This window comes from Dipodomys ordii, unplaced genomic scaffold, assembly GCF_000151885.1.
Source record: "Dipodomys ordii isolate 6190 unplaced genomic scaffold, Dord_2.0 Scaffold25, whole genome shotgun sequence".
In the NCBI taxonomy this organism is placed as follows: domain Eukaryota; kingdom Metazoa; phylum Chordata; class Mammalia; order Rodentia; family Heteromyidae; genus Dipodomys; species Dipodomys ordii.
In genome coordinates, this window is record NW_012267241.1 from 10,921,052 (window position 1) to 10,945,214 (window position 24,163).

Consider the following 24,163-nt stretch of genomic DNA (forward strand, 5'->3'; position numbering starts at 1 on the left):
TATATATTGTGGCCAGAATTTTACTCCAGTATCAATATGCTGATTTTCTACATACTTGAATAATTTCTTTAACTCTTTGTTCCTTTTATGTCAATATTAATTTTCAAAATATCATTTCATTTTTCATTTAGTTTGCAAAATGCAGTTTTAAAAAGACTATTTCATTTCTAGAAACTAAGCCCAATTATAGATTAGTAAAATGGACCAAGTTATTCAATTGAAATAATTTTCCCAAAGGAATGATATGGAAAAAGATATGGTAATTATACCATGTTGATACATAACTGACATTTAAAAATATAAAAGAATTGCTGAAAGTTTTTTTTAAATTTGAATTCTTTTTTGGGGGGGCTCCAGTTGTGGGGCCTGAACTCTGGGCCTGGGCACTGTCCCTCAGCTCTTCAGCTCAAGGCTAGCGCTCTACCACTTGAGCCACAGCGTCACTTCCGGCTTTTTTCTTTTTGTTTATGTGGTGCTGAGGAATCGAACCCAGGGCCCCAGGCATGCAAGGCAAGCACTCTGCCACTGAGTCACCTTCCCAGCCCTGAAAGTTTTTTTTTTAATTAAGTTTTTTATTGTGAAAATACTCTACCAAGGGGTTACAGTTACATGAGCAAGGTAATGAGTACATTTCTTATCGAGCATTGTTGCCCCCTTTGTTTTTCCCCTATCATCCCTTCCTTCCCACCTCCTCAACTACATCCTCCTCCTCACCCTATCCTTCCCCCACCCCCATCTACATTGTAAAGTTCGTTTTTTGACATAGCGTCTTGTACATGTCATTGCTGCAATGGGTTAATCTGTATCCCTATTTAAACAATGTGTTTTTTCCCTTCCCCTCCACAAATTATACCAACATCTAATACAGTGAAAATAGGAGTTATACCATGGGGGAAGGACATACAAAACAACAAAAAAATCACATGGTGCCTTATAAATACGTTAGAAACAATAGCAAGGAAGAAAAAAAAACCACTTGTGACCCTATTTGGGGGTTCATTTCACTTAACATCATCTTATGTAACCTTTTCTGCTTGTCCCAGACATATACTAGTTATTGCAAATAAGGGAAACCATAGGACCTATGTTTCTTTGGGCCTGGCTTCTTCACTTAATACAATTTAAGTTTTTTGTTTGAAACAATGTTAATTACAAAGCATAATTATTGAAAAACTTTGGAGGAATTAACTATAATATTTCTTTGAATAACACGACAAAGTTTATTTCACATCAGCTTAGAGTGACAAGACCAGTCTATACTCCTTTACAAAATTAATCATGTCAAACATGGCTTCAATCAAACACATTCATTCTAGAAAGCTGTACATAGAGAAAAATCACACATAATATGAAATATAAGTATTCTGTAATGCAGATGAAGTGGAAATGTCTGGCTACCTCTTTGGAGAATTATACAGTTGATAAATTATCCTTTTAGAAAATAAGTGGAAATACGTATTTTCATTTTTGCCATTTAACAAAGTAGTTTATGAATATAAATTATCTTTTAAAATGTGCTTGGTTAGCAAGTTCAGCCTTCCTGTATAGAAATACCATTAGGAACAATGTTTGTAATGCTGAGATGGACAGCGATTATCAGCTACAATTAACTCATCTCTTTAGGATAGTGCTATCATTAAACTCCTATTCTCTATGTAAAATAACCCACCAGTACAGAGTCCATTTGGTTCATTAAGCAAAGAATGGAGATGTCTGTCTTTAAGCCATAGGATTTTTTTTTTAAATCAGACCTCAGTGTTTGCTAATGTATCCTGGGAAAGTGTTAACTTTTAGATACAAAGCAATCTTTTCTGGGTGATGCACTGAACCAAATTATGTACCAGTCACTTACGTTTTGGCATTTCCTCTGACCATTACAAGAACATAGAGTCACATCATATTTACTAACTCCTAGGGGACTATATTCAACATAAGAATCTTTTATATCTTATGCAAAATTTGGTCTGATTTGTCAATCATCATGAAATTACCATGGTCATAGAAAATTCTTATTTTATTATAAATTAACAACTAATTGAGTGATTATTCTGTACTCTCAGTTGAAATAAAAATAAAAGAAGAATGAGCACTGTGGGTTCATGTCTATAATTCTAGTTACTCAGGAAGCTGAGATCTGAGGTTTGCAGTTTAAAATCAGCACTGGCAGGGTAGAAAAGTGAGACTCTTATTTCCAATTAAGCACCAAAAAAGCCTGAAGTCGAGCTGTGGCTCAAGTGTTACAGTGCTAGTATTCTCCACAAAATCTCAGGGACAACCCCCAGACCCTAAGTGTAAGCCCCAGGACCGGCACAAGATTAAATAAATAAAAATAAGAATAATTAATCAGCTCTGCTAAATTACTCCAGTTGTATTATTTTAAACACACTGGCCAGCCACATTTATATATGACTCATTTATTAATTTTCAAGACAAGACTTTATATTGCAAGTAATTATCATTCATTAATTTCAAGGGCAATTAATATCCTTTTTGAAAAACACTTTTCACCAAATAGAAAACTCTACTCTCTGGCAGCATCACACTTGCAGCAAAATACTGTTAATGAGTTGTTATTCCTACATATTAAATATTTAGTAGTGTAGCTTTTCCATACCATAATTTTTGTGTGTAAAAGGAAGAATATTTTGACATATTGAAATTTGAAATGCATCATAAGCATATCTAAACCACTTATAAGTATAAGGGATACTGATGCAATTGAATATCTATGGGCATTTATGCAGTCATTAGTTGAGTCTGGAATGTCCTCCAAAGGCACTGGAAATTAGTGAGAGTCTTTAGGAGGAAGAAAATGGATGGGGAAGTAGCTCAGTGGAAGAACCTTTGCCCCATTTCTGCTAAGTCCTGGGTTCCAAACCTAGCACTAGAACCAAAAGAGGAGGAGCCTAATGGGAGGTTGCTAGTCAGTTTTTAGTAAGATGGACATGATGTTTTTCAAAGAGCCAAATCCCAGTAACAGACGTACTCTATGCTTGACTAAGAATATAATTTTAATAGCCAGAAATGTCCAACTGAAAGTTTTACACAGGGAAGGAATCTCCAAGCAACAAAGATGTTTAGTATGTTTGCCAAGATGTCTTTTAGTACATGTATTCAAAGACCCTTAAATTGGTCACATCTTTCCTTTATTTTGGGATCTCTCTGACACTCTCCAAGGGATCATGTGGGTTACAGACCTGCAATAATTTTTACCAATGCATTATTTACATATATAAAATCTTTAGGTTAGAAAGAATATTTGTTTGACTATGATATTTACCCTCATGCATACAGTGTACATTAATCCTATTCACTCACAAAACTCAAGGAAACACTTTACTTGCCTTTACTATGTAGAGAAACGAATATGACACAGGATGCAAATGACCAGCCGATTGAGGAATAGCAAGGGATAAAGTGTGTTGGAAGGGACAGTGAACTTCCCTACCTGCTCAGGCTTTGCCACACTCCAGGAATCTCCATGTGCTCAGGCATCTGGAAGTCATTCACTCTTGTCTCTCTGGGTGTTTACATGGGTTTTACTGGTTAAAATTTTAGACAGTTGCAGTAAAAAAAATTTCCAGCCACTTTGTCCTCTCTGTTGGCTGGAGGATAGGACTGAAAGTTGTAAGCTTTCATTCACAGGAAGATTGACAACCAGCTTCCATCCTTGAATCAGGCCAGGGGTCCACCACAAGTCACTTCATTAGAACAAAAAGCTTCTATCACATGCCAAGTTAAAGGGAATGTTGAAGCTTTGTGCCAGCAACCAGGAGCAGAGACCAAAATGTGGATTTCTTATTATTTTCCCACAGATACTTGAATTATTTTTCCTTCTAAGAATTTTAGATAGCTTTTTGGTCAATGAACCATTTTGGGTACGTTTTTATGTACAGTACCAGGTAAAAATCCAAACTCACTCTTTGACATGTGAATATCCAATTGTCTTGGCACCATATGCTGAAGAAAATATTTTTCCTCCTCACTAACTATTCTTGACACCCCTGTGGAAATCAGCTATCTTTGGATTTGAGCTTGTCTCTGAAAATTCAAATCTCTTCATAAATACGTATGATCACCCTCATATCAGTATTAAACTTTATTATTATAATTATGATAGTATGGGATTGAATTCAAAGGCTCACACTTTCTAGGCAGGTGCACAACTATGTGATACATCCTGCCCAAACAACTTTGATTTTTTTTTTTTTTGGCAGTGGTCTGAGGGCTTGAGCTCAAAGCCTGGGTGCTGGCACTAGCACTAGCACTAGACTTGCACTCCACTATAAGCCACAGCTACATTTCCACCTTTTTGGAAGTGTATTGGCAATAAGAGTCTCACAGACATTTCCTGTCCAAGCTGGCTTCAAACCATGATCCTCAGAACTCAGCATCCTGAGTAACTAGGATTACAGGCATGAGCCACTGGCACTGGATTCGTTTGTTGATTTTTATGATCGGGTTTTGCTTGATGCCGGATCCAGTGGAGTGGGTAATCCTCCTACTTGTGTTTCCCTTTGTCACTGGGATGGCAGACACCCAACACTGCCCCCAGCCATTGTGCTTCTCCTGGAACTTGCAATGACAATTTTGTGCAACCATGCCCAGCCTTGAGATTCTTTACTCTACCTCCACCTCCTAAGTAGATTACAGGTTTAAGTCATCACGACCCTCCTGTTTGTAGTCATTTTTGAAACTACAAAGTGTGGTCCTCCTGTTCTTGTTTTCCTATATTTTTAATTAATTTTAATTTTCTTTATTATTATAAAAGTGATGTCCAGAGAGATTACATGAGTCAGATAATGAGTACATTTTTTATATTATTTTGGCTAATGTGAATCTTTTTTCACGTCCATGGAAATTTTTTGAATCAGTTTGATAATTTGTTCTGATTAATATAAGTGTTTTTTTAAAGATGGATGCCATGGTTCATGTGTATAATCTTAGGTTTTTGGAAAGCTAAGTCCGGTGGGTTATAGTTCAAATTCAGCTCAGATGGAAATGCCCCAGAGACTTCATTTCCAAAGGTAATTAGCAAAAAGCTGGACTGGAAGCATGGCTCAAGTTCAACCTGGCTTTGAACTTTGATCCTCAGATATGAGTGTCCTGCATAGCTAGCATTCCAGGGGTGAGCCACTGGAGCTACACGTCAGTTTGGGTCAAGTTTTAAGTAAATTGCTCACATAAATTTTACTTTGGTGTTTTGGGCATGCACATACTACTTCAATCAGATTGACACCCTCTATTATTTTCACTGTCCTCATCCTTCTTACTCATTGTTGAAAAGCCATTAGTAAGTTGCATTGGCAACTCATGCAACACATGCTGTGTACTCAACATTGTTCACACGCTAGCATTATCTTTTCCCTTCTTCTCCTTCCCAAATCCTGCCAGTCCCATAATTACAAAAATACATATTTTAGATATGAGGCCCTTGTGCGTTGTATGGCTAGTGAAGATCTTCTCCCAATCCGTGGGATTTCTATTATCTTGCTAGCTATGTCCTTTGCCATGAAGAAGGTCTGCAGCTTCATGCAATCCATTTGTCCAACCTTTCTATGATTTTTTGTGTTTCTGGGTCTCTATTAAGAAAATTTTGGTCTGTGCCAAGGACACCTAGGGTTTCTCCTATTCCTTCCTGTAATGTTTTCAGAGTATCTGCTTTGATTCCAAGGTCTTTTATCCATTTGGAGTTGATTCTGGTTCAGGGTAATATATCCAGATCTAGCTTTAGTTTTCTACAGGTGATTAACCAGTTTTGCCAGCACCATTTAATGAAGAGGTTGTCTTTCTTCTATTCTATTTTTTAAGCTTCCTTATCAAAGATTAGGTGGCTACTGGTTTGTGGATTCATTTCTGGGTTTTCAATTCTATTCCATTGGTCCTCAGGTCTGTTCTTGTGCCATACCAAGCTATTTTGATTACTATGGCTTTGTAGTAGTTTGAAACTTGGTATTGATTTTCCTCCAGCACCATTCTTTCTGTTAAGGATCATTTTTGCTTTTATTGTTCCATATGAATTTTCAGATTGCTGCTTCTATTTCATTGAAGAATGAGGTTGGAATATTTATAGATATCACATTGAATTTGTAAATAGCCTTGACTTGTTCAACCACTTTGGAAAGCAGTATGGAAGTTCCTCAAAAGACTCCACATAGAGCTCTCCTATGACCCAGAAATCCCACTTTTAGGCATCCAACCAAATGATCAGAAACAAGACCATACTAAAGCTACCAGCACAACTAACTGTGTTTGTTATAGCATTATTCACCATAGCTAAGATATGGAAACAACCCAGATGCCCCTCAGTAGATGAATGCATCAAGAAAATGTGATAACACACACACACACACACACACACACTCACACACACACACACACACACACACACACAATGGAATTCTATGTCTCCATCAGAAAGAATGACATTGCCCCATTTGTCAGGAAATGGAAAGACTTGGAAAAAATTATATTAAGTGAAGTAAGCCAGGCCCAAAGAAACATAGGTCCCATGGTTTCCCCTACTTACAATAACTAGTATATGTCTGGGACAAGTAGTAAAGGTCAAAAGCTATGTACATATGACCAGATAAGATGATGTTAAGCAAAATGAACCCCAAGACAGGGACACAAGTGTTTTTTTCTTTCTTTCTATTGTTTCTAATGTATTTATAATGTGCTATGTGTGTTTTTTTGTTGTTTCTTTGTATATTTTCCCCCCACGGTGTAACCCCTGTTTTCACTGAATTTGATGCCGATGCCCTGCATCTTGTATATACAATTCTCTAATTTGGGGAGGGGAATGAAAAAAAAAACAAAATGCTTAAATAGGGATACTGGTTGACCCATTGTAACAATGAGATGTACAAGACAATATGTTGAAAAATGAACTTTACAATTTAGGTGGGGGGGGAGGAATGGATAGTGTAGTTGTGGAGGTGGGAGGGAAAGGATGGTAGGGTAAAAGCAAAGAAGAATGTAACAGTGCTTGATAGGAAATGTACTCATTACCTTGCTCATGTAACTGTAACCCCTCTGTACAGTATTTTTACAATAAAAACCATATTAAAATAATACTATATATATACATACATAGTCATATATAATGTACTATGTGTTTACATTCATGTATATGTATTTTTAACCCGTCTTAATTTTCTCATGTTTACTTAATATTTCATTTTCTCTTATTCAAACTTCCTGTTGATGAACTGATCATCTTTGAAGTGTTTAGCTTACAGAAATGGAAACAGAAGCCTTCATATATTGTTCCTTTATATTTCCTATTTAGTAAATGCAACTATGCAAGCTTGCTTTCTGAATATTTGCTTAATTTGAGGATGGAAAAATCGTCCCTTTCAGATAACATCAAATCATTTAAATATGTAAGGTCAAATGTTCTATTTCCTGATGAGTGTTACGGTTTTAGAATATATGAAGATTTTCAAATTCTGGTAATCTATCAGAGATTCATTTTGGTATATTTACTGAAAAGAGAGTTTTGTTGAGGCCTTGCTGTGGTAACTTGACGTGCATAGCATTGCATGCTATTGCATAGGAATACCAGTTACTTACTGAGCAGTATTTCATTCAAATCAATGTTTTTAAGTGTCTGATACCATTCACATCTATGTGGAAACTAATTATCCTTAGTGGGGTTATTGGTTCACTGGTGAGATTCTCTCCTTCAATTTCTCTCTTTCATTCATTGAGTCGATACTTACTTTGCTATTTATGCCTGGAGTACATTGATAGGTATTAAATATACAGTGGCTATTAAATGGAAACTTTCCTTTATGAAATTTCCCTTATGAAATACCATGATTGATGCTGATGCTGGTGATGAAGAAAATGCATGATGGATGTTGAATTGCATTTATTTCATGTATTCATTTCTTTTTTAGACAACTTTCTATCCTCTATTATGATTTGGTAGTTTGCATGTAAATTGATATTTAAAGGCTTCTGTGCAAAATTTAAAATATTTCTAACATTGTTTACTGACACATTGCCTTGCAATTTGTTTTACTATTCATTTATTGAAATGTTTGGCTCTTGTATTGAAAGATAACTCTTGTTCTCTCTTCATTAATTTATACTTTTGTTTCTAGCTACTGGTTTGGTCTACTGTATGATTTCTTCATAATATTGAGCACAATGACATTCATATATTCACAAGGCTTTGGCCACCTCACTTCTACAAATGCATACATGCATGTATTCGCTGCAATTTTCAGACTTGCTATAATTTTACTCTCAGTTTAAAATGACTAAATTATTCAATTCTACATGAAATACTACTAACATTTTATGTTATTAAATGGATAAAATTAGATCTAATATAACTTTTTATAATTTCCTCATGTACAAGAGTATCATGTTTAATGTACTTGTTTAACCATTTTTATATCCCGTTAATATTTTGTACCTTTATATAAACATTTTTAAAACCTTAGTTATAAATATTAAATGTTGCTTCCATAGAGTTGGCACTTTGGGGTCATAACATTATGTTATTTTGGAATATTTTTATTCCACTGTTGGTAGCAGAGCTATTTGTTCGTTTTAAGCAAGCTCATTCAACATCTATTGTAAGCTCTTTCTAATCACTTTGATTATTTGGGATTTTTCTAGAGATACAGTTATACTATGTGTAAATAATTTTAGTTTTCTCTTCAAGTATCATATTTGTTCTTCCCACACTGTAATTCTGGCATGTTATCACAACACAATTTTTATTAGTTTACATTATTGCTCTTATAAAGGTGATATATAGAGGGGTTATAATTACATGAGTCAGGTACAGTGTCTTCTGCTCCCCCACTCTCTCCCAGTCCTTCCCTCCCATCTCCACCCATGAGTTGTATAGTTCACTTTCATCGGTGTCCACTGAGTTCCATTGCTGCATTTTTTCATCCTTTTTCCCTCCCCACACCCTTCTGAAGAAATGCACTTGAATACACCATATATAAATCAAAAAATAAAGAAAAATAAATAGAAATAAAAAAAGATGTCTCTTGTTTCCATATCTCGGAGTTCATTTCAATATGTATGTTATTTTATATAGGTATATTGAGGCACTCAAGCATTGTGCCTTTGTGTTTCTCTCCTAGGTGTATCCTCTTTTGGTCTCATTGTGTGTGGGTGTATAGAATCCTGTATAGTTATTGTATCCAGTGTATTTAGATCTAATTTCTGAATATCAGAGAGAACATCTCTGTTTATCTCTCTGAGCTTGGCTTCCTCACTTTGTTTTAGTTCCATCCACTTCCTGCAAATGACATTATTTATTTTTTTGCTAATGTCTGTGTAAAATTCCATTCTGTATAGGTAACCACATTTTTTGGGATCCACTCACCTATTGTGGGGCATCTGGGCTGTTTCCATAGCTTAGCTATTGTGAATAGTGCATCAATAAACATGGATGAGTAGATGTCTTTATCACATCCAGGCTCATGATATTCAGGGTAGATGCCCAGAGTTGTATGCCTGGGTTGTAGGGAAGATCTATGCTTAATTCTTTGAGGAACATCTAGACTGCTCTCCAGAGTGGCTGTACTAGTTTACATTTTTCCCAACAGAGCAGTCCAGTTCCTTTTCTCCCACATCCCCACCAACATTTCACAACACTAATCTTACAATGCTATTGGATTTGATAAGTTTCATGTATACTATAGCCTTGACAATCAGAGGAATCTTTATAAAAGTTCTCCTGTAAGCATTGAACAAAGGAACAAGAGAGAATACTTCTATCAATATTATTAATACATTGGTAAGCTGTAATGTCTTCTACAATAATTTCCAGTTTCCTTTACTTGGCAAGTACCCTTTAAGAGATACACTTGGTGCTTTCTTATTTCATTAAGCCTGTATCTTACCTCTCATGCATTTTTTCTTTCCTATTTTCATCTTGCTATTGTAGGTAAAACCTGTGAAGAAGTGAAGGCTATCCGAAAGAATGTAAAAGGGTTCGTGCAGACAGGTATGGCACTACACTTAAGAGTTCCCATCTCTGTCTTGTATTCTCTTTGAGAAATGACAAATGTGAAAAAATGCTGCCATCTTTATCTTTCTAATATCTTATCAATGGATGCAGCTTAATTAAAAATAATTCTATTGATAGTTTATTAATATGGGACTTGTTTGGGTTCTATTATCATTTGAGATAACAAATGCTTGTAGAAAAGTAATAGGCTCAAAATCCTATATGTAATTTCTTTTTTCTTACCTTCCCCTCCCCACCCCTCAGCAAAACTTCAGGCTGTCCAGAAGCTCCAGCTTTGTAGACTAATTTCCCTGGACTTTTGTATTACATATAAATAGATATCTGAAGGTTTTACTCTAGTTTTTTCATGTTCTCCTAGGAATAATAAATATGTGAGGCTTCCTTCCTTTATTATTATTTATTACCTACGTCCAAATTGTTTTATTTTGTTCAGTGTTGTATTTGGTGAATTTTATTCATTTTTTTGTCAGTCTTGGGGCTTGAACTCTGGGCCTGGGTGCTGTCCCTCAGCTCTTCAGCTCAAGGCCACGTCCAGTTTTCTGGTGGCTAATTGGAGATAAGAGTCTCATGGACTTTTCTGCCCAGGCTGGCTTTGAACCTCAATCCTCAGATCTCAGCCTCCTGAGTAGCTAGGACTATAGGCCACTGGTTCTTGGCTTCATTCATTTTTCTGAATATTTAAACAATAATACCACTGACAACATTGATGCTCCATTTTTTAAAAATACTTTCGTCTTTTGAAGGATACTTAATATATAGTGTGGAGTTTTTTTAATGATGTTTCTGGAAACATCTTTACATCTCTACCTGAATGAATTTCTCTACGATATATTTTAATCTCAGAACTGATATAAGACATTCATAATGTAGACTTTGTTAGAGAATGCCAAATTTGTTCCCAGAATCCTTGCACTGAGTTATTAGCTGTAGCAGGGGTGGGGGTGGGGGAATGCTGGTTGCTAAATTTCCTTGGTACTACTTGCTTTAGAATTTAAAATCATTGAAAATCTTCTTTTACTCAATATTGCCTAGAGTATTGATTTGATTTCTTTGCCTACGAAGTCTGGTGGCCTTCAAGCCTTCAGCATGTTTCAGGAAGGTCTACTGAAAGTTTGAATAAAAATAAAGCTCCAATGGAATAATAAACTGGAAAATATGAGAACCATGTTATTAGCAGAGACAGTAAAGTAGAAAACCAAGGGAGGACACCGAAGCTATCATCACAATGTAAAATATTTACCAGTTCATAAAGTAGGCATTTGACTCCAATATCATTTACTATCACATGATAGTGTTTATGAATAACCCGGATGTGTCTGTGGTGTTTGAGAAATACGCATTTACATTTTTGTAAATTATTTCTTTCTTGTGTTTATCTTTAATGTTTTCAAACCAGATTTTAAGTGTTATTATTTATCTGTATTTGAACATTCACATTTTGCATGTTATACCATTTTTGAACAGATCTAGAAGCTCTTATAGGATATTTTCATTTTTATTAATTTTAAATGATGAAAAATTTATTCAGTTACATTTGTCATTTGGTGACATTGGAGGCATAGCTCAAATGGTAGAGCAGCTGGCTAGCAAGCACAAATCCTTAAAACCAATCCTCAGAACCACTACATATGTGTGTGTGTGTGTGTGTGTGTGTGTATACATACATACATGTATATTATATTTTAAATATAATCTATATAGAAATATATGCTATATAATACATACTTTGTATATAATTCATATATATTATATGATTTCTACATTTATATAATATACTATATATAATATGTCTAATTATATAGGAAAGTATGTAAATAATGTAGCTATTATATATATATTTACATTTTAAAATATTTACTGTAAAGGTGATGTACAAAGGGGTTACAGTTACACAAGTCAGGTAACGAGTACATTTCCTTTTTAATAATGTCACCCCCTCCCTCATTCTCTCCCAGTTTTTCCTCTTCCCCGCAAATTGTATAGCTCATTTCCAATATAGTGTCTAGTGGGTTTCACGGTGGAATTAATGCACTCTTTGTCCCGCCATTTCTGTGCTTCCCTTTCCCCTCCCCAAATTACTTAAACAAGACAAAGGTACAGAAATATAAAAGAGCCACAAAGGGAATAAAACAAATAAAAATGAGAGAGAGAGAAAAAGAGAGAGGAGCTGCAAACAGTAAAATAAAAAATCCCTCTTGCTTCCATTTCTTGAAGTTCATTTCAATAAGTATCATGTTATAAGATCATCTGCACATAGATATTGAGCCCTTGTAATCCTCTCCTAACCCCTCATTTGTAATAATTAAAATATGCCTATAAATCTACAAGTAAACCCAACGAATAATAAAGGCAAATAATTACACCTGGACATGATTAATTCAACAGCTACTTTACATTTGTTTTAAAAAATTCTGTTGTTACTATAGATTGTCTTCATAAAATTTCTCCTAAAACTCCTCTTACCTTTTGAACCTTATTTGTGAGGAATTCATATGTATGTGTGTGTATGTGTGTGTGTGTGTGTATAGTTTATTCAATTCTTTGCCTTCCGTGCCTCTGTTGCTTATTTTCAGTTATATATCATAAAAGTAACTTAAATTCGGTCTCAATATTATTTCTTTAAATTCATCTTTGTGTTCAGAATCACAATGTATTTTCCTAATACGATATTAATTATATATTTTTATATTTACTTATGTATTTATGTATATTTAGGTATTTATATATTGTTATATACACAAAAATAGTTTTCACTATTAACTACAACTAATTAAGCCACAGTGACAAGAGTTGAATGTTTTCTATAGAATTTCTTTATACACTCTGTTGGTTATGTATAAAAGGCTGTTTTAACTGCGCACTCAAGTATTTGTGTTTTCTCTTTATTAAGAATATGGATGGATGTTACTTAGTACCACCCCGAAAATTAAAAATCTTGATACTAAAACGACCAATACTGAAGGTAAGAACTAAATTTGCATCACGTAGTAAACTAACAAAACTATGTTTATAGTCAAGTTTCTTATGTCAATATTTTAATAAGAAATAAATCCTATATATTATAAAAATAAACATGACACATAATGTTAAGAATGTGTTATAATATTTTATCAGTGATGTGTTGTTCATAACCATTTTGGGGTTTGCTACATTTGTTATATAATTACAGAAATAAATGAATTTTTAAAAATATATTTTTAGATTTCCATGTCAGGACTGACAGGAACTGGCTACCACACCTTTCTAGTTCACTGCACAGATTTCTCTTAGGAGAACAAAGGACTAAAAGAAAATTTATTGGAGTTATATAGTCCAAATCCTTTAATGAGACTCTTTAAAACACCATTTCTGCAATTGTTTTTAACCTTGTAGGTGGAAAAAAAATCAAGAAATGCATACATTTAATCTATAGGAATTCACAGTTTGTTTTTCTCAGTTCATTCTATTGGAACACTCTATGAAAAATATGAATTATAATTGTGAAAATTTTCTACTTGGGAATTTTAGTTTATTAGAATAAATTGGAATATGTTAACATTACCATATATTTCTGTGAAGAGAAAGCTTGAATAGGACTTTATGATCTTAGGTTAAAAGTTTATTGCCTGTGGTTAGATACTGGTCATAATTAGTTTTGGCCAGGTTTTTAAAATATCAAATGAATGATTTATGAACCAATTAATATTCAAGACACTGATAGCCATGTGTTATTTTATAGTACAGAGGTACTGAAAAAGTATATAATCTTGCAGGACAAATTAAAAAATGTATCACAATTTATAGTTTAACAGAAAATAATGGTTAGATAGATGACAGTCAGAAAGACAAAGATCATCCTTGCCAAATAAATACCTCGGACAAGAAATATGTTCAGTGGTTTAAGGAAGATCCATTTGTATAGCCTCCAGGCATAAAGAAAAGGGTTAATGGATGAAAAGAGGTTTTAACTGAATCTTAAAGCATGAATTTATATGTGAAAGGAAAGTGAGGTCTTGATTTGTACAAAGAGTAGGAAAAGTAACAGAACAAGAAAAAGATACATTGCTTGGGGGAAGGCACATGAGGGTTTCAGAAATGGGCAGACTTGGTTAACAAATCTACAAATAATATCTTGAATTTTGTGATCAAAAGTGTAAACCTTATTTTTGTATTTCCTAGCTCTAGCCCTAAATATATTTATGTAGCAATGTTATAGGATTAAATCCTTGGCTGACAAACTCTGAGTGTATATGCAGAATTATTTGACTACAAGATGATATATGGAAACAGTTCCAACTTGTAGTGAGAGGACCTAATCTATGAAGGATCAATAGATATGAAAGAGAAAGAGAAATAATAAAAGGAAATCAATAGGCTTTTTAAGATCCATAGGTAAATATTACAAAAGAAATAAGGTTTGTTGCTTTCCTAGTCTCTATGGGAAATGTAGATTGAGACTTGAATGAAAAATGGAAACTTCGAAGATGATATAACTATTTCAGACTTTTATAGCAGGAATGGAATGAGAAGCAGGATGTTGGCAAGGTGGATCAAACCTACAATCCCTGTTACTTGGTAGGCAGAGATAAGATCCTGACCCTTCAGATCAGTCCTGGAAAAAATGATAGAAACTCTATCACCAAAAAAAAAAAAAAAGGAAAGAAATGGCAATGCACCCCTGTGGCCCAAGATATTCAGGAGTTGGGGTAAGAGGATAACAGTCTAGGAATAGCCCAAGCAAAAGTTCAAGACCTGTCTGAAAAACAAACTAAAGCTCAAAGGGCTAAAGTTTAAAATAAATATGAGTTTCTGATTCTGGTGGCTCATGTTTGTAATCCTAGCTACTCAGGAACTGAGAATTGAGATTTTCTGATTCTGGTGGTTCATGTCTGTAAGCCTAGCTACTCAGAAACTGAGATTTGAGGCTTTTGGTGCCCACCTAGGTGGGCACAAAAGTCTATACATCTCTTGGCTCCAATGAACTACCAAAGAGCCAGATGTGGAGCTGTGGGAGAGCCATTGCTCTGAGTAAAAAAGCTTAAGGACAGTACGCAGGCCTGTAGTTCAAGCCCCGGAATCAGCACACACAAAGAAAATAACAAATATAATTACTTCATTTGTATTTTTGTGTTTAATTTCTTTTGAAGAATTAGGAGATGTCTATGAGCTGTATTGATGTTGCCTATGTCAGAACTTTGCTCATTTTTATTGCACTCTAGAATTTCCTTGTATGAATATTCTGCCATTTCCTTTTCCATTTAGCCATTAGCAGAAATTTTGGGTTTTGTGATTTGGAACTATTATGAGTAGAACTATTATGAACAGTCTTTATGGATATATTTTTCTTATTATGGGTAAATGCGTAGAATTGGAATGTTCAGCCATGCTAAGTGTGTATATAACTTTTATAAGAAGCTATCACCCCATTTTCCAAAAAAGTCTGTATCAGGCCCATCCATTTTCCACCCTCACTAATATGCAGCCTGACAGTCTCCCAAATTGTAGACATTATAGAGGGTAGGAAGTGTTATTGTACTGTTGATTGAATTTACATTTTTTTCATGGTTAGTGATGACTAGAGACGTTTCATTTGCATTTGTACATTGTCATATACGGAGAGTTCATGTCTGATGCCCATTTTTTGAATAGTAAGTTATACGTTTTCTCTACATTTTCTAGGTACAAGTCATTTCTCAGAAATTTTTTAAAATCTCACATCAGATTGTACTCCATCTTGGTTTTTGGACCCTTCCTTTCTCTTCTTTGTTTTCTTTAGTTCCTGCTCTGAGAATTCCAGATGTTTCCACCACTCAGTGCTGTTTTGCACTGATCCGATCCCCTGTTTATTTTCCATTGACGGTTTACAGACATTAAAGAGGGCAACTATGTGTAGAGATGGAAAGTTTTATGAATAATTTCCTCAGTTTCTCTCCTCATGTTTTCTGGCATGTATTCTCCCCAGTTTATGGAAACTTCATTCATAAATCTTATTAAGCAGTAGGACCATTACTGTCTACAAAAGAGATATGGGTAGAGAGTTAGTCCTCTTTAGTTTTTGTTCATATTGTTCTGAATGTTCAGTGATAACTGACCTCAACAATGTAAGATAAGGTGGAAATACAATTATTCCAAGAGCACTGAGAGAGATTTAATCCATCCCCTATTAAAATGAAGTGATCTTTGTTTCCATTAAAAAAAAACAAACAAAATACGTTCTGTGCATCACAACAGAGGCTTCGAATGGAGAATACATTATTTCTAGAACCAAGACCACTATTTTTCAATTTGAAAGAAAATCAAGGTTCCCAAAAGGCACAACTTGGTGAAACATATTGTTTCTAAGAACACGATGGTGAAGAATAATAAAATAAATGGTGTGATGTGTACAAAAACAATATACATTATGAAGGGAAGAAAAGTAGTGATAAGATGTTAAATTACTGGGACTCAGTGAATGAATTATATGAGAAATTCATTGAGCAAAGTGAGTTAAATTTATAAACTATATTTCTGTTTCATTATCTCGTATAATCAACTGTGTCATGGTATTTTCTCAAAAGGAAGTTTCATGTTTCAGTCTCAACAAAAACTCATCTCTGGCTTAGAGCCAGGAGGATCTCAGTTTTTGTTCAGTGATTCTCAGACAGGAAGCTGGACTCAAGGACATATTGAAGGACAGTGAAAATACTGCCTAAGCTTAATTCTCAAAACCTCTGACCATTTGTGCACAGGGCACATCATAAGGAGCTTCATAAATCTATGTTCAAATAAAACTTAATTCATTACATCAAAAATATCTTATACTACATCCTACCAACCCATTCATTTATCAGCTGGGAAATGTGATTTCTAAACACTGAATAAGTGTTAATTAAAAATGCATAGCTGTTATCAGTTAAAAACAACAAAAAAGCATGGGCATATAGTGCAGTGACCTTGTGATACCATACTGACACCTTAAATCTGTGAAAACTGGAAAAGAAATTAAAACTTTAAGTTATGCTGTGCTTGCACTAGAACACAAACAGCAGTAACAACTCAGAAAATCTTGTTCTGTCTTGTCCTATTTACTATGTCATGTCAGAACAGATTTTTTGTGCAGTTTTAATTTCATATTATTTTGTTCCCCCTACTTGGCTATTCATAAAATCTTAATCCTAAACCATAGTGGTGCTATGGAAATCAATTATTCACAGAATAAGGCTGAAATTATAGTCAAGAAAAAGATAAAATGAGTCAATACTATGCTACATTTGTTTTCCCCTACATGTTAATGAAGCAGAATAAATATTTGGATTATAACAGTATCTGCCTGTTTGTAAAATGTGCATTGAAACCTTCTCAAAACCTTGCCTGTGGGAAAGTTCTTTCAACATGTTTGAATGAGAGATCAATTTGTAATTTTTTTAACTAGCTTGTTCTTTGGTCCTTTTGACTATTATTGATTAAAAAAATGTATGTGGGTGAATTAAAAAGGAAAGGTAGAATACATCACACATGATATATTCTTAACAAATATCTGATTTTAGGATATGATCAATGCAAACTAAAACACATTTGAATATCAGATCAGTAGTGATACTGTTTTATCAAATATTCAAAATTAAGCAGCAGGGGAGTGTTATGTAATATATTTTAAGACAGCTTCTCTTTATATTTCTGTTCTTTAAAAATAGTAAAACAATCTTCATAGTAAAGATTACACTTCATAACTGGGGAGATAGAGTGTAAATTTAGCTCTCCCACAAAAGAGCTCTGTGGACATGAACATTATATGACTTATCTAAGACTTGATTTCTTCATCTATAAATCTCATTCCTAAGATTGTTATGAGGGTTATGTAAAAACATAACATCAAATGTGCTTAACTTTGAGCTACATAGTAAGTTCAGAGCCAGCGTGGTCCAGCAAGAGCTCCACCCCCCCCAAAAAAAAGACAAAAAAGGAAGGAAAGAAAACAAAACAAAGCAACCAGGTGTCGGTGGTTCATGCCTATAACCTTAGCTTACTCAGAATGCTGAAATATGAGGGTGCATCCTGGGCAGAAAAGTCTACGAGACTCTTTGATTTGTCAGCAAAAAGTGAGAAACAGAGCTGCATCTCAAGTGGTAGAATGAAAGAAAGCCTTGAGCAAAAAAGCCGAGTGAAAGCTTGACGTCCTGAGTTCAAGCCCTAGTTTCAGGAAAAAAAGGAAAGAATGAAGGAATGAGGAAGGGAGGAAAAAGAAAGAAAGGAAGGAAGGAAGGAAGGAAGGAAAGAAGGAAGAGGGAGGGAGGGAGGAAGGAAGGAAGGAAGGAAAGAAGGAAAGATGGAAGGAAGGAAGGAAGGAAGGAAGGAAGGAAGGAAGGAAGGAAGGAAGGAAAGAAGGAAAGATGGAAGGAAGAAGGGAAGGAAGGAAGGAATGAAGGAAGGAAGGAAGGAAGGAAGGAAAGAAGGAAGGAAAGATGAAAGGAGGGAAGGAAGGAAGGAAGGAAGGAGGGAGGGAGGGATGGAGGGAAATGAGTGAGAACAACGTACTTAGCTTAGCCTACTTCTGACTCGTATTAATTGAGAAAATAAAAATCAGTATGAGTCATGAAATTGTTGGTCAATGGTATACTTATATAACCAAAGAATATTTGGTAGAATGAACTTTTATTCATAAATGATACACATATCTTATTTTCATAAAGACTGTAGCTGTGGAGGAGGATACTTTCTATAAGATAACATTTAAAAGACATGTAAAAGAATGCAATTGAAATGATCTTGAGGATGCTTCTTGTCTCCGTGGCCTAACATTGAAACAAGAAGAAAGTCATTTCTCTGTACTCTGAGGTCAAATGAAATGAGGAAACTATGTTGTTCTCATTGACACACTGAGATATTTTGTGTCTCCCATTTAAGATCAGTGATTGCCATTATGATCCAGCCCTGTAGAATCTTGGGAGTCAAAAGGATTGAGAGTAAGCACTTTGGTGGAGTTTCATGAACAACTTTGCTCTGCTTCTGCAACCTTCAACCAATTCAGGACATGCCAGGATTAGAGTCACTGAGGCACATCGGACTGAGTGGATTTTATGATGAATGTAGCTTGAATGCTGTAGTGAGAACATCAATCACGCTTCGCATGAGACTCCAATTTTCAGAAATGGAAGATAGAAAATGAGGTTATTATGAGGATGAAGGAGACTTACTTGCCTTTATTTATTTTATTTTTTTTTTCAGCAGGAGAAACCCATTCTGGATTGAAGGAAGAACTTTTTCAATGCATGAGTGGTTGAATGCTATTTATACTGGACGATGTGTGATCTCTTTGAAGGACATATTTAAAATATGCTTTGGAATCACTTTTTTTAGGATTAAAGATTTACCTTAAAAATTAATTAAATACTGCCTGTCACTTTAAAAAAATGTTCTTTTTTCAGTGTTCATTCATAATCCTAGGAAACATGTTGAATTTTGAAATCTTTTTGAATGTTTTATTTGGGTTTTCTGAGTTCAATTTTATTTGGTATATTATTAAGTCATCTTCAATGTTTATTTTAGGTTTTTACCTTTTTTGAAATTTTACTCTAGAATGTGTGTGTGTGTGTGTGTGTGTGTGTGTGTGTGCTGGTATTAGAATCTTGAGCTCAGGACCTGGATACTGTCCCTTAGCTTTTTTTGCTCAAACTTAGTACTCTACCACTTGAACCACAGCTCCACTTCTGGCTTTTCGGTGGTTAATTGGAGAGAAGAGTCTTTCCTGCTCAGCTGGCTTCAAACTGCGATCCTCTTCTCAGTCTGCTAAGTAGTTAGTATTCTGTAATTTTATGATCAAAGAAATTTAAGACTATTCATACTAATAAAGCAGAATATTTCTTTTCACATATTAAAATCATCAAGGTATATAACTCTGTACTTAAATGCTGATACTTTCTCGGTCTATTGTACCTTCAGAGGTGAGCAAAGGCATCTTCTTTGGCTACCCCAGTCGCCGCCACAGCTGCTCTCAAGTGAACATACCAGCACCATGTGTCACCAAAACGATTTCACATATTGAAGAAGTGGAGTCAAAAATACAGAATTATTTGAAACAAGTAAGGGCCTATTGAAAAATGTGAACACTTTTGTAAATTCTCTACAGCCCAGTGATGTCTTGTTTAACAATCATGGGGAATTATTCTGAATTCTTTGATAACTAGTAGAGTTTCAGTTTTCCTTTAAATGTATAATTTGCTAAACTAGACATTTTTGACAGTCTCATGCCAAAAGGGTGAAATGACCTTATTAAGTGGATGTTCCCCCATCTGTTTGTTCTTTTCCAGAGACAATAATGCTAACTAGTAATTTCCATAAGCCAACTTGTCTAATAAATAGAATTTACAACCCTAATTAAATGATTAGCTAAGTAAATTGGTATATATAAGGACAGTTTTGACTTTTAATGAGTTATTTTGCTCTAAATAAATACTTAACAGGTCCATTGAAGGAGAATATCACCATTATCATCACACTCTGTTTTTATGTTCATTTGTTTTTAACATGTCAGTATTTTCCTTCATTGTCCTGAAGGGAAATCAGTCTTGAAAATACTTTTGCCAATAATTTCAAAAGATGGCTTAGGAATGATATAAGAAAACAAACTTTACCCTATCTTTCATGAAGATGATATTTCTAAACAATGAATAGTTAGGCTGCCTGGCGGATGAGTTTATGCAAGGACTTGTGATTTTTCTTCTCCTTTAGCATGGCTACTGGGTCTGACTCAGAGAACTTCCTAAGGGCCACTTATTATTGGTGCCTCTTTTGAGAGCTGCTTCAATATAACCCTTAAGATCATGGTCTGTTGCATGATTTTAGATGGTAATAGAGAGATAAAGAAGTGTGTGAGAATAAACTCCAGCATATCCAATGTCCTCAAGGTGTCTTAACCATTATTATTTTCACAGTATTACTTATTGTTATCCCATCTATTGCTGTCTCCAAATCATAATAGTCCTTTGGAAAATACTTTTCAGTTTATAGGACTGTTAGGCTCCTGGATTTTGAAGAGTACTCTAAGGAAACAGAAAAGAATGAATATTTATTAACGAAATATGATGTACATATCTTACCTAGTCTAGTTAACAATTACCCATGTTGCTAAAAAATGAAAGTAGTCATAGCTCTTTTAGTAAACCTTTATGACAGCTGCTATTAGTTGAAATCATGACAGAAGTTACTATATTTTGTTCTCCTAGACTTCCTAAGATTATGATTGAATGCCTTGCTGTACTTAATTGATATATAGGGAATAGTGACTTAACATGATTCAAAGCCACAGGCTGGAGTGGGCCTTGTGAGCACATTCTATTATCATAGCCTGTGTCCTCCAGCATTCCTACCAGGGGCTCCTACTGGTTGAGCAACTGCTAAATATCTCGAATAATGGGCAGCTAAAAGATTCACTGAGATAAAATAAGTTACAAATGATCTTACGCCTTGTCTTCAGAAAACCTGAAAAGAGCCTCTCTTATAGAAATATATAGGGCCAAATGAATAAATAGGAAGCTCAAAGATCAGTACTGGGGCTGGCTGGTTTAGTGTTACATCTAGTCCAGAGCTCATTGCCATGTACACAGTAGGTACTCAATAGATACTCGTTGAATTAAAATTTAGTGAGGATTGAAATCATAGTTTTCTTTTCCAGATATACCAAAGGCATCCTAGTCACCTAAAAAAGCAGCTATGATGTTCCAAACATTTGCTCTTTTCAAGGCATTCAATAATCTATTTTTATATTGTCTTTATATGAGTCCAACTTTACCTTTATTTACAAGAAATGTCAAGTCATTAAATCACGCAGCTACTAATCACCTGAACTGGCATTCAGATTCAGTTCCAAGTGGAACCCCCAGTTCCCTCATGTATAGCCATTGAGGTTTTTGCTATATTATCTGAATGTTCAGCCTAAAAGAAAACTTCCTTAAACATCTGGAGCCAAATGAAACCAAGCAAAACTTGCCTACAGCTATGCCATAGCTTTCCCAAAAGCTGGCACCTCTTCCTCTACAGCATTGCCTCAGATTTGTGCCATGCCCCTTGAAATTTACACATCTGCAAGAGGTGAGGCCAGTGGTTCTCTAGGCTCTTTAACTGAGCGTGTGTGTCTTGCCTCTTGTTTCATTGTTTAGAGAAGACCTCACTGGTTTCTTTAATCAAACCCGTGTAGATAAAACCTTACATACTAAACACAGTGCATTAGCTCTGTACAAATAGGACAAAATAAGTTGAACAGTTATAGACCACTGTCTCTCATCACCACTTTCTTGATACCTGTTGCTCTTCCTTTCTCTCCTTGGAACATCCTTCTTCCCTGATGCCACATAGTCACGTTGAGAAAACTTCTCATTTGCCCGCATTTCTTGCCTCCAAATCATAATTATTTGCCAATAAATAAATTCAGGATTTAATGTCTTAAGTTTTGCATGAGGTTGATTTGTTTGTCAACATGGGAAGTGAAATTGTTCCTCAACCAATTAAATTGGGCATGTTGTTTGATAAATGTTGTATATGTTTCCAGATTGATTTTGACTTGAATGGTAGAGCTATGGCATGCTCTAAACTGAAAGTAAATTCAAGGATATGAGTGTTCTTTAAGAGAAATGGTATTCAGTACTTACATACTATCTCTACAGATGTTTAAGATATGAGAGGGGATTTCTACCATGACATTAATTTTATCTTAGCTTTCAGTATTGAAGCTAGCAGGTTTTATGAAAACTTCCTTCAGAAAAGTAATATTTAAACACATAATAGTTTGGTGAGAATTTCTAATGAAAGTATAAAATAAAAAGCAGACTTAATGGGAATGTTAGGTGCATCAAGTAGCAACTTCTGTCTTTAAAATTATTAACAAATGAAGTATTTTATTTAATGCAATTAAAAATGAATATCAGATTTGACAGTTGTTGCCAACTAGTTCCTGTTCTGCTCCAATGGTAAAGTTGTAACTCCTCCAGAGAGAGAGAGAGGCTGAGATAATAATCAACTAAGACATACCTGTGACCTTTGCAGACCCTCCTCACTCCTTGCTATCTAACCTAAGACAAATGTCTGTACCCCTAAAGCTGTATGAAAGATGTAGTAAAGCGCTGCCTACCCATAACTGTCATTGATAGCTCTTCTTTCTTTCCTTTCACCTTATCTCTTTCCTAAGCATATAGGGACAAGTGGCTTGACCTGATAAGTAAAACTCCTCGAGTTTGGGGCAGGGGCTTCAAAATCTTGTTGCATACCTACTCAGGAGGCTAAGATCCATAAGACTGAAATTTGAGGACAGCCCAAGTAGAAAAGTTTTCACTAGACTCTATCTCCAAAAGTAGCCAGTTAATAAAACTGGAGGTATTACTCAAGCTGTAGAGTGCCATGTTAGCCAGACTCTGAATTTATAACCTACTACAGCTGAAGACAAAGGAAATGAAAAGATCAGGTTGAGAATCTTTTCATTCTATATAAGCTTATATTTGAGTTTGTACAACCTTAAAATATTTCATTTCAGGATGAATTTCTGTTGTTTTTGTTTACCCACCTGCCACCTGTTTGTGCCCATTGTAAAATATTATTAGTTACTTAAGCTTTGCTTTGATTTCCTCTAGGCTTCTGAAACTAGTTTTGTTCCAAGACCCATATCCCAGGAATTCCACATATCAGGTTCAGCCATTTGACCCAATACCAAATGAAGAGATAAGTAAAGGAGAAGGGCAGAAAAAGGAGATTTATTCTATGGCCTAGGCCACTGCAGAGAGAGAAAACAATTCAGTCCATCTACATCAAGCTTTGGAGTATAGACACAAACTTTAGGTTAAAATAAAAACAGACTTTGGGCAAGGAGAAGAGAATATGCATAATTCTTAAGCAATCCTCATCATTGTATGGCCTGGTTGGTTATTATGGCAAGGTTCTAGAGAAGTAATCATCACTGTCATTTCCAAAGAGAACAATAAAGAAGTCACTTTTGTCTGGCTGTGGCCTGACCAGAGGTGGCTCTGCAGTTCCTCTCTCTCTATCCTTTCTTGTAAAGATGTTATTGATGAATTCTGCCCTTCTTGTATTCCACAGCAAATGCCTTAAAATAAAGACAGATATAAAAGGGCCATTGTTTATAGTTAAATTGTGGTCCCAAGTCTAACAAAAGTTTCTCACATCATACAAAGCAGCAACTTATTTGATATA

The 24,163-nt window shown here is 35.0% G+C and overlaps 1 protein-coding gene across 1 annotated transcript in view; it reads left to right on the plus strand.

The window, feature by feature from the left end:
* Ccdc178 (coiled-coil domain containing 178) overlaps positions 1-24,163 on the plus strand; it is a 302,072-nt gene that overhangs the window by 33,986 nt on the left and 243,923 nt on the right. The window contains exons 4-6 of the mRNA XM_013014802.1: positions 9,923-9,982; positions 12,897-12,968; positions 19,907-20,046. Coding sequence (XP_012870256.1) covers positions 9,923-9,982; positions 12,897-12,968; positions 19,907-20,046 — 272 coding nt within the window. The remainder of the gene's footprint in view (positions 1-9,922; positions 9,983-12,896; positions 12,969-19,906; positions 20,047-24,163) is intronic.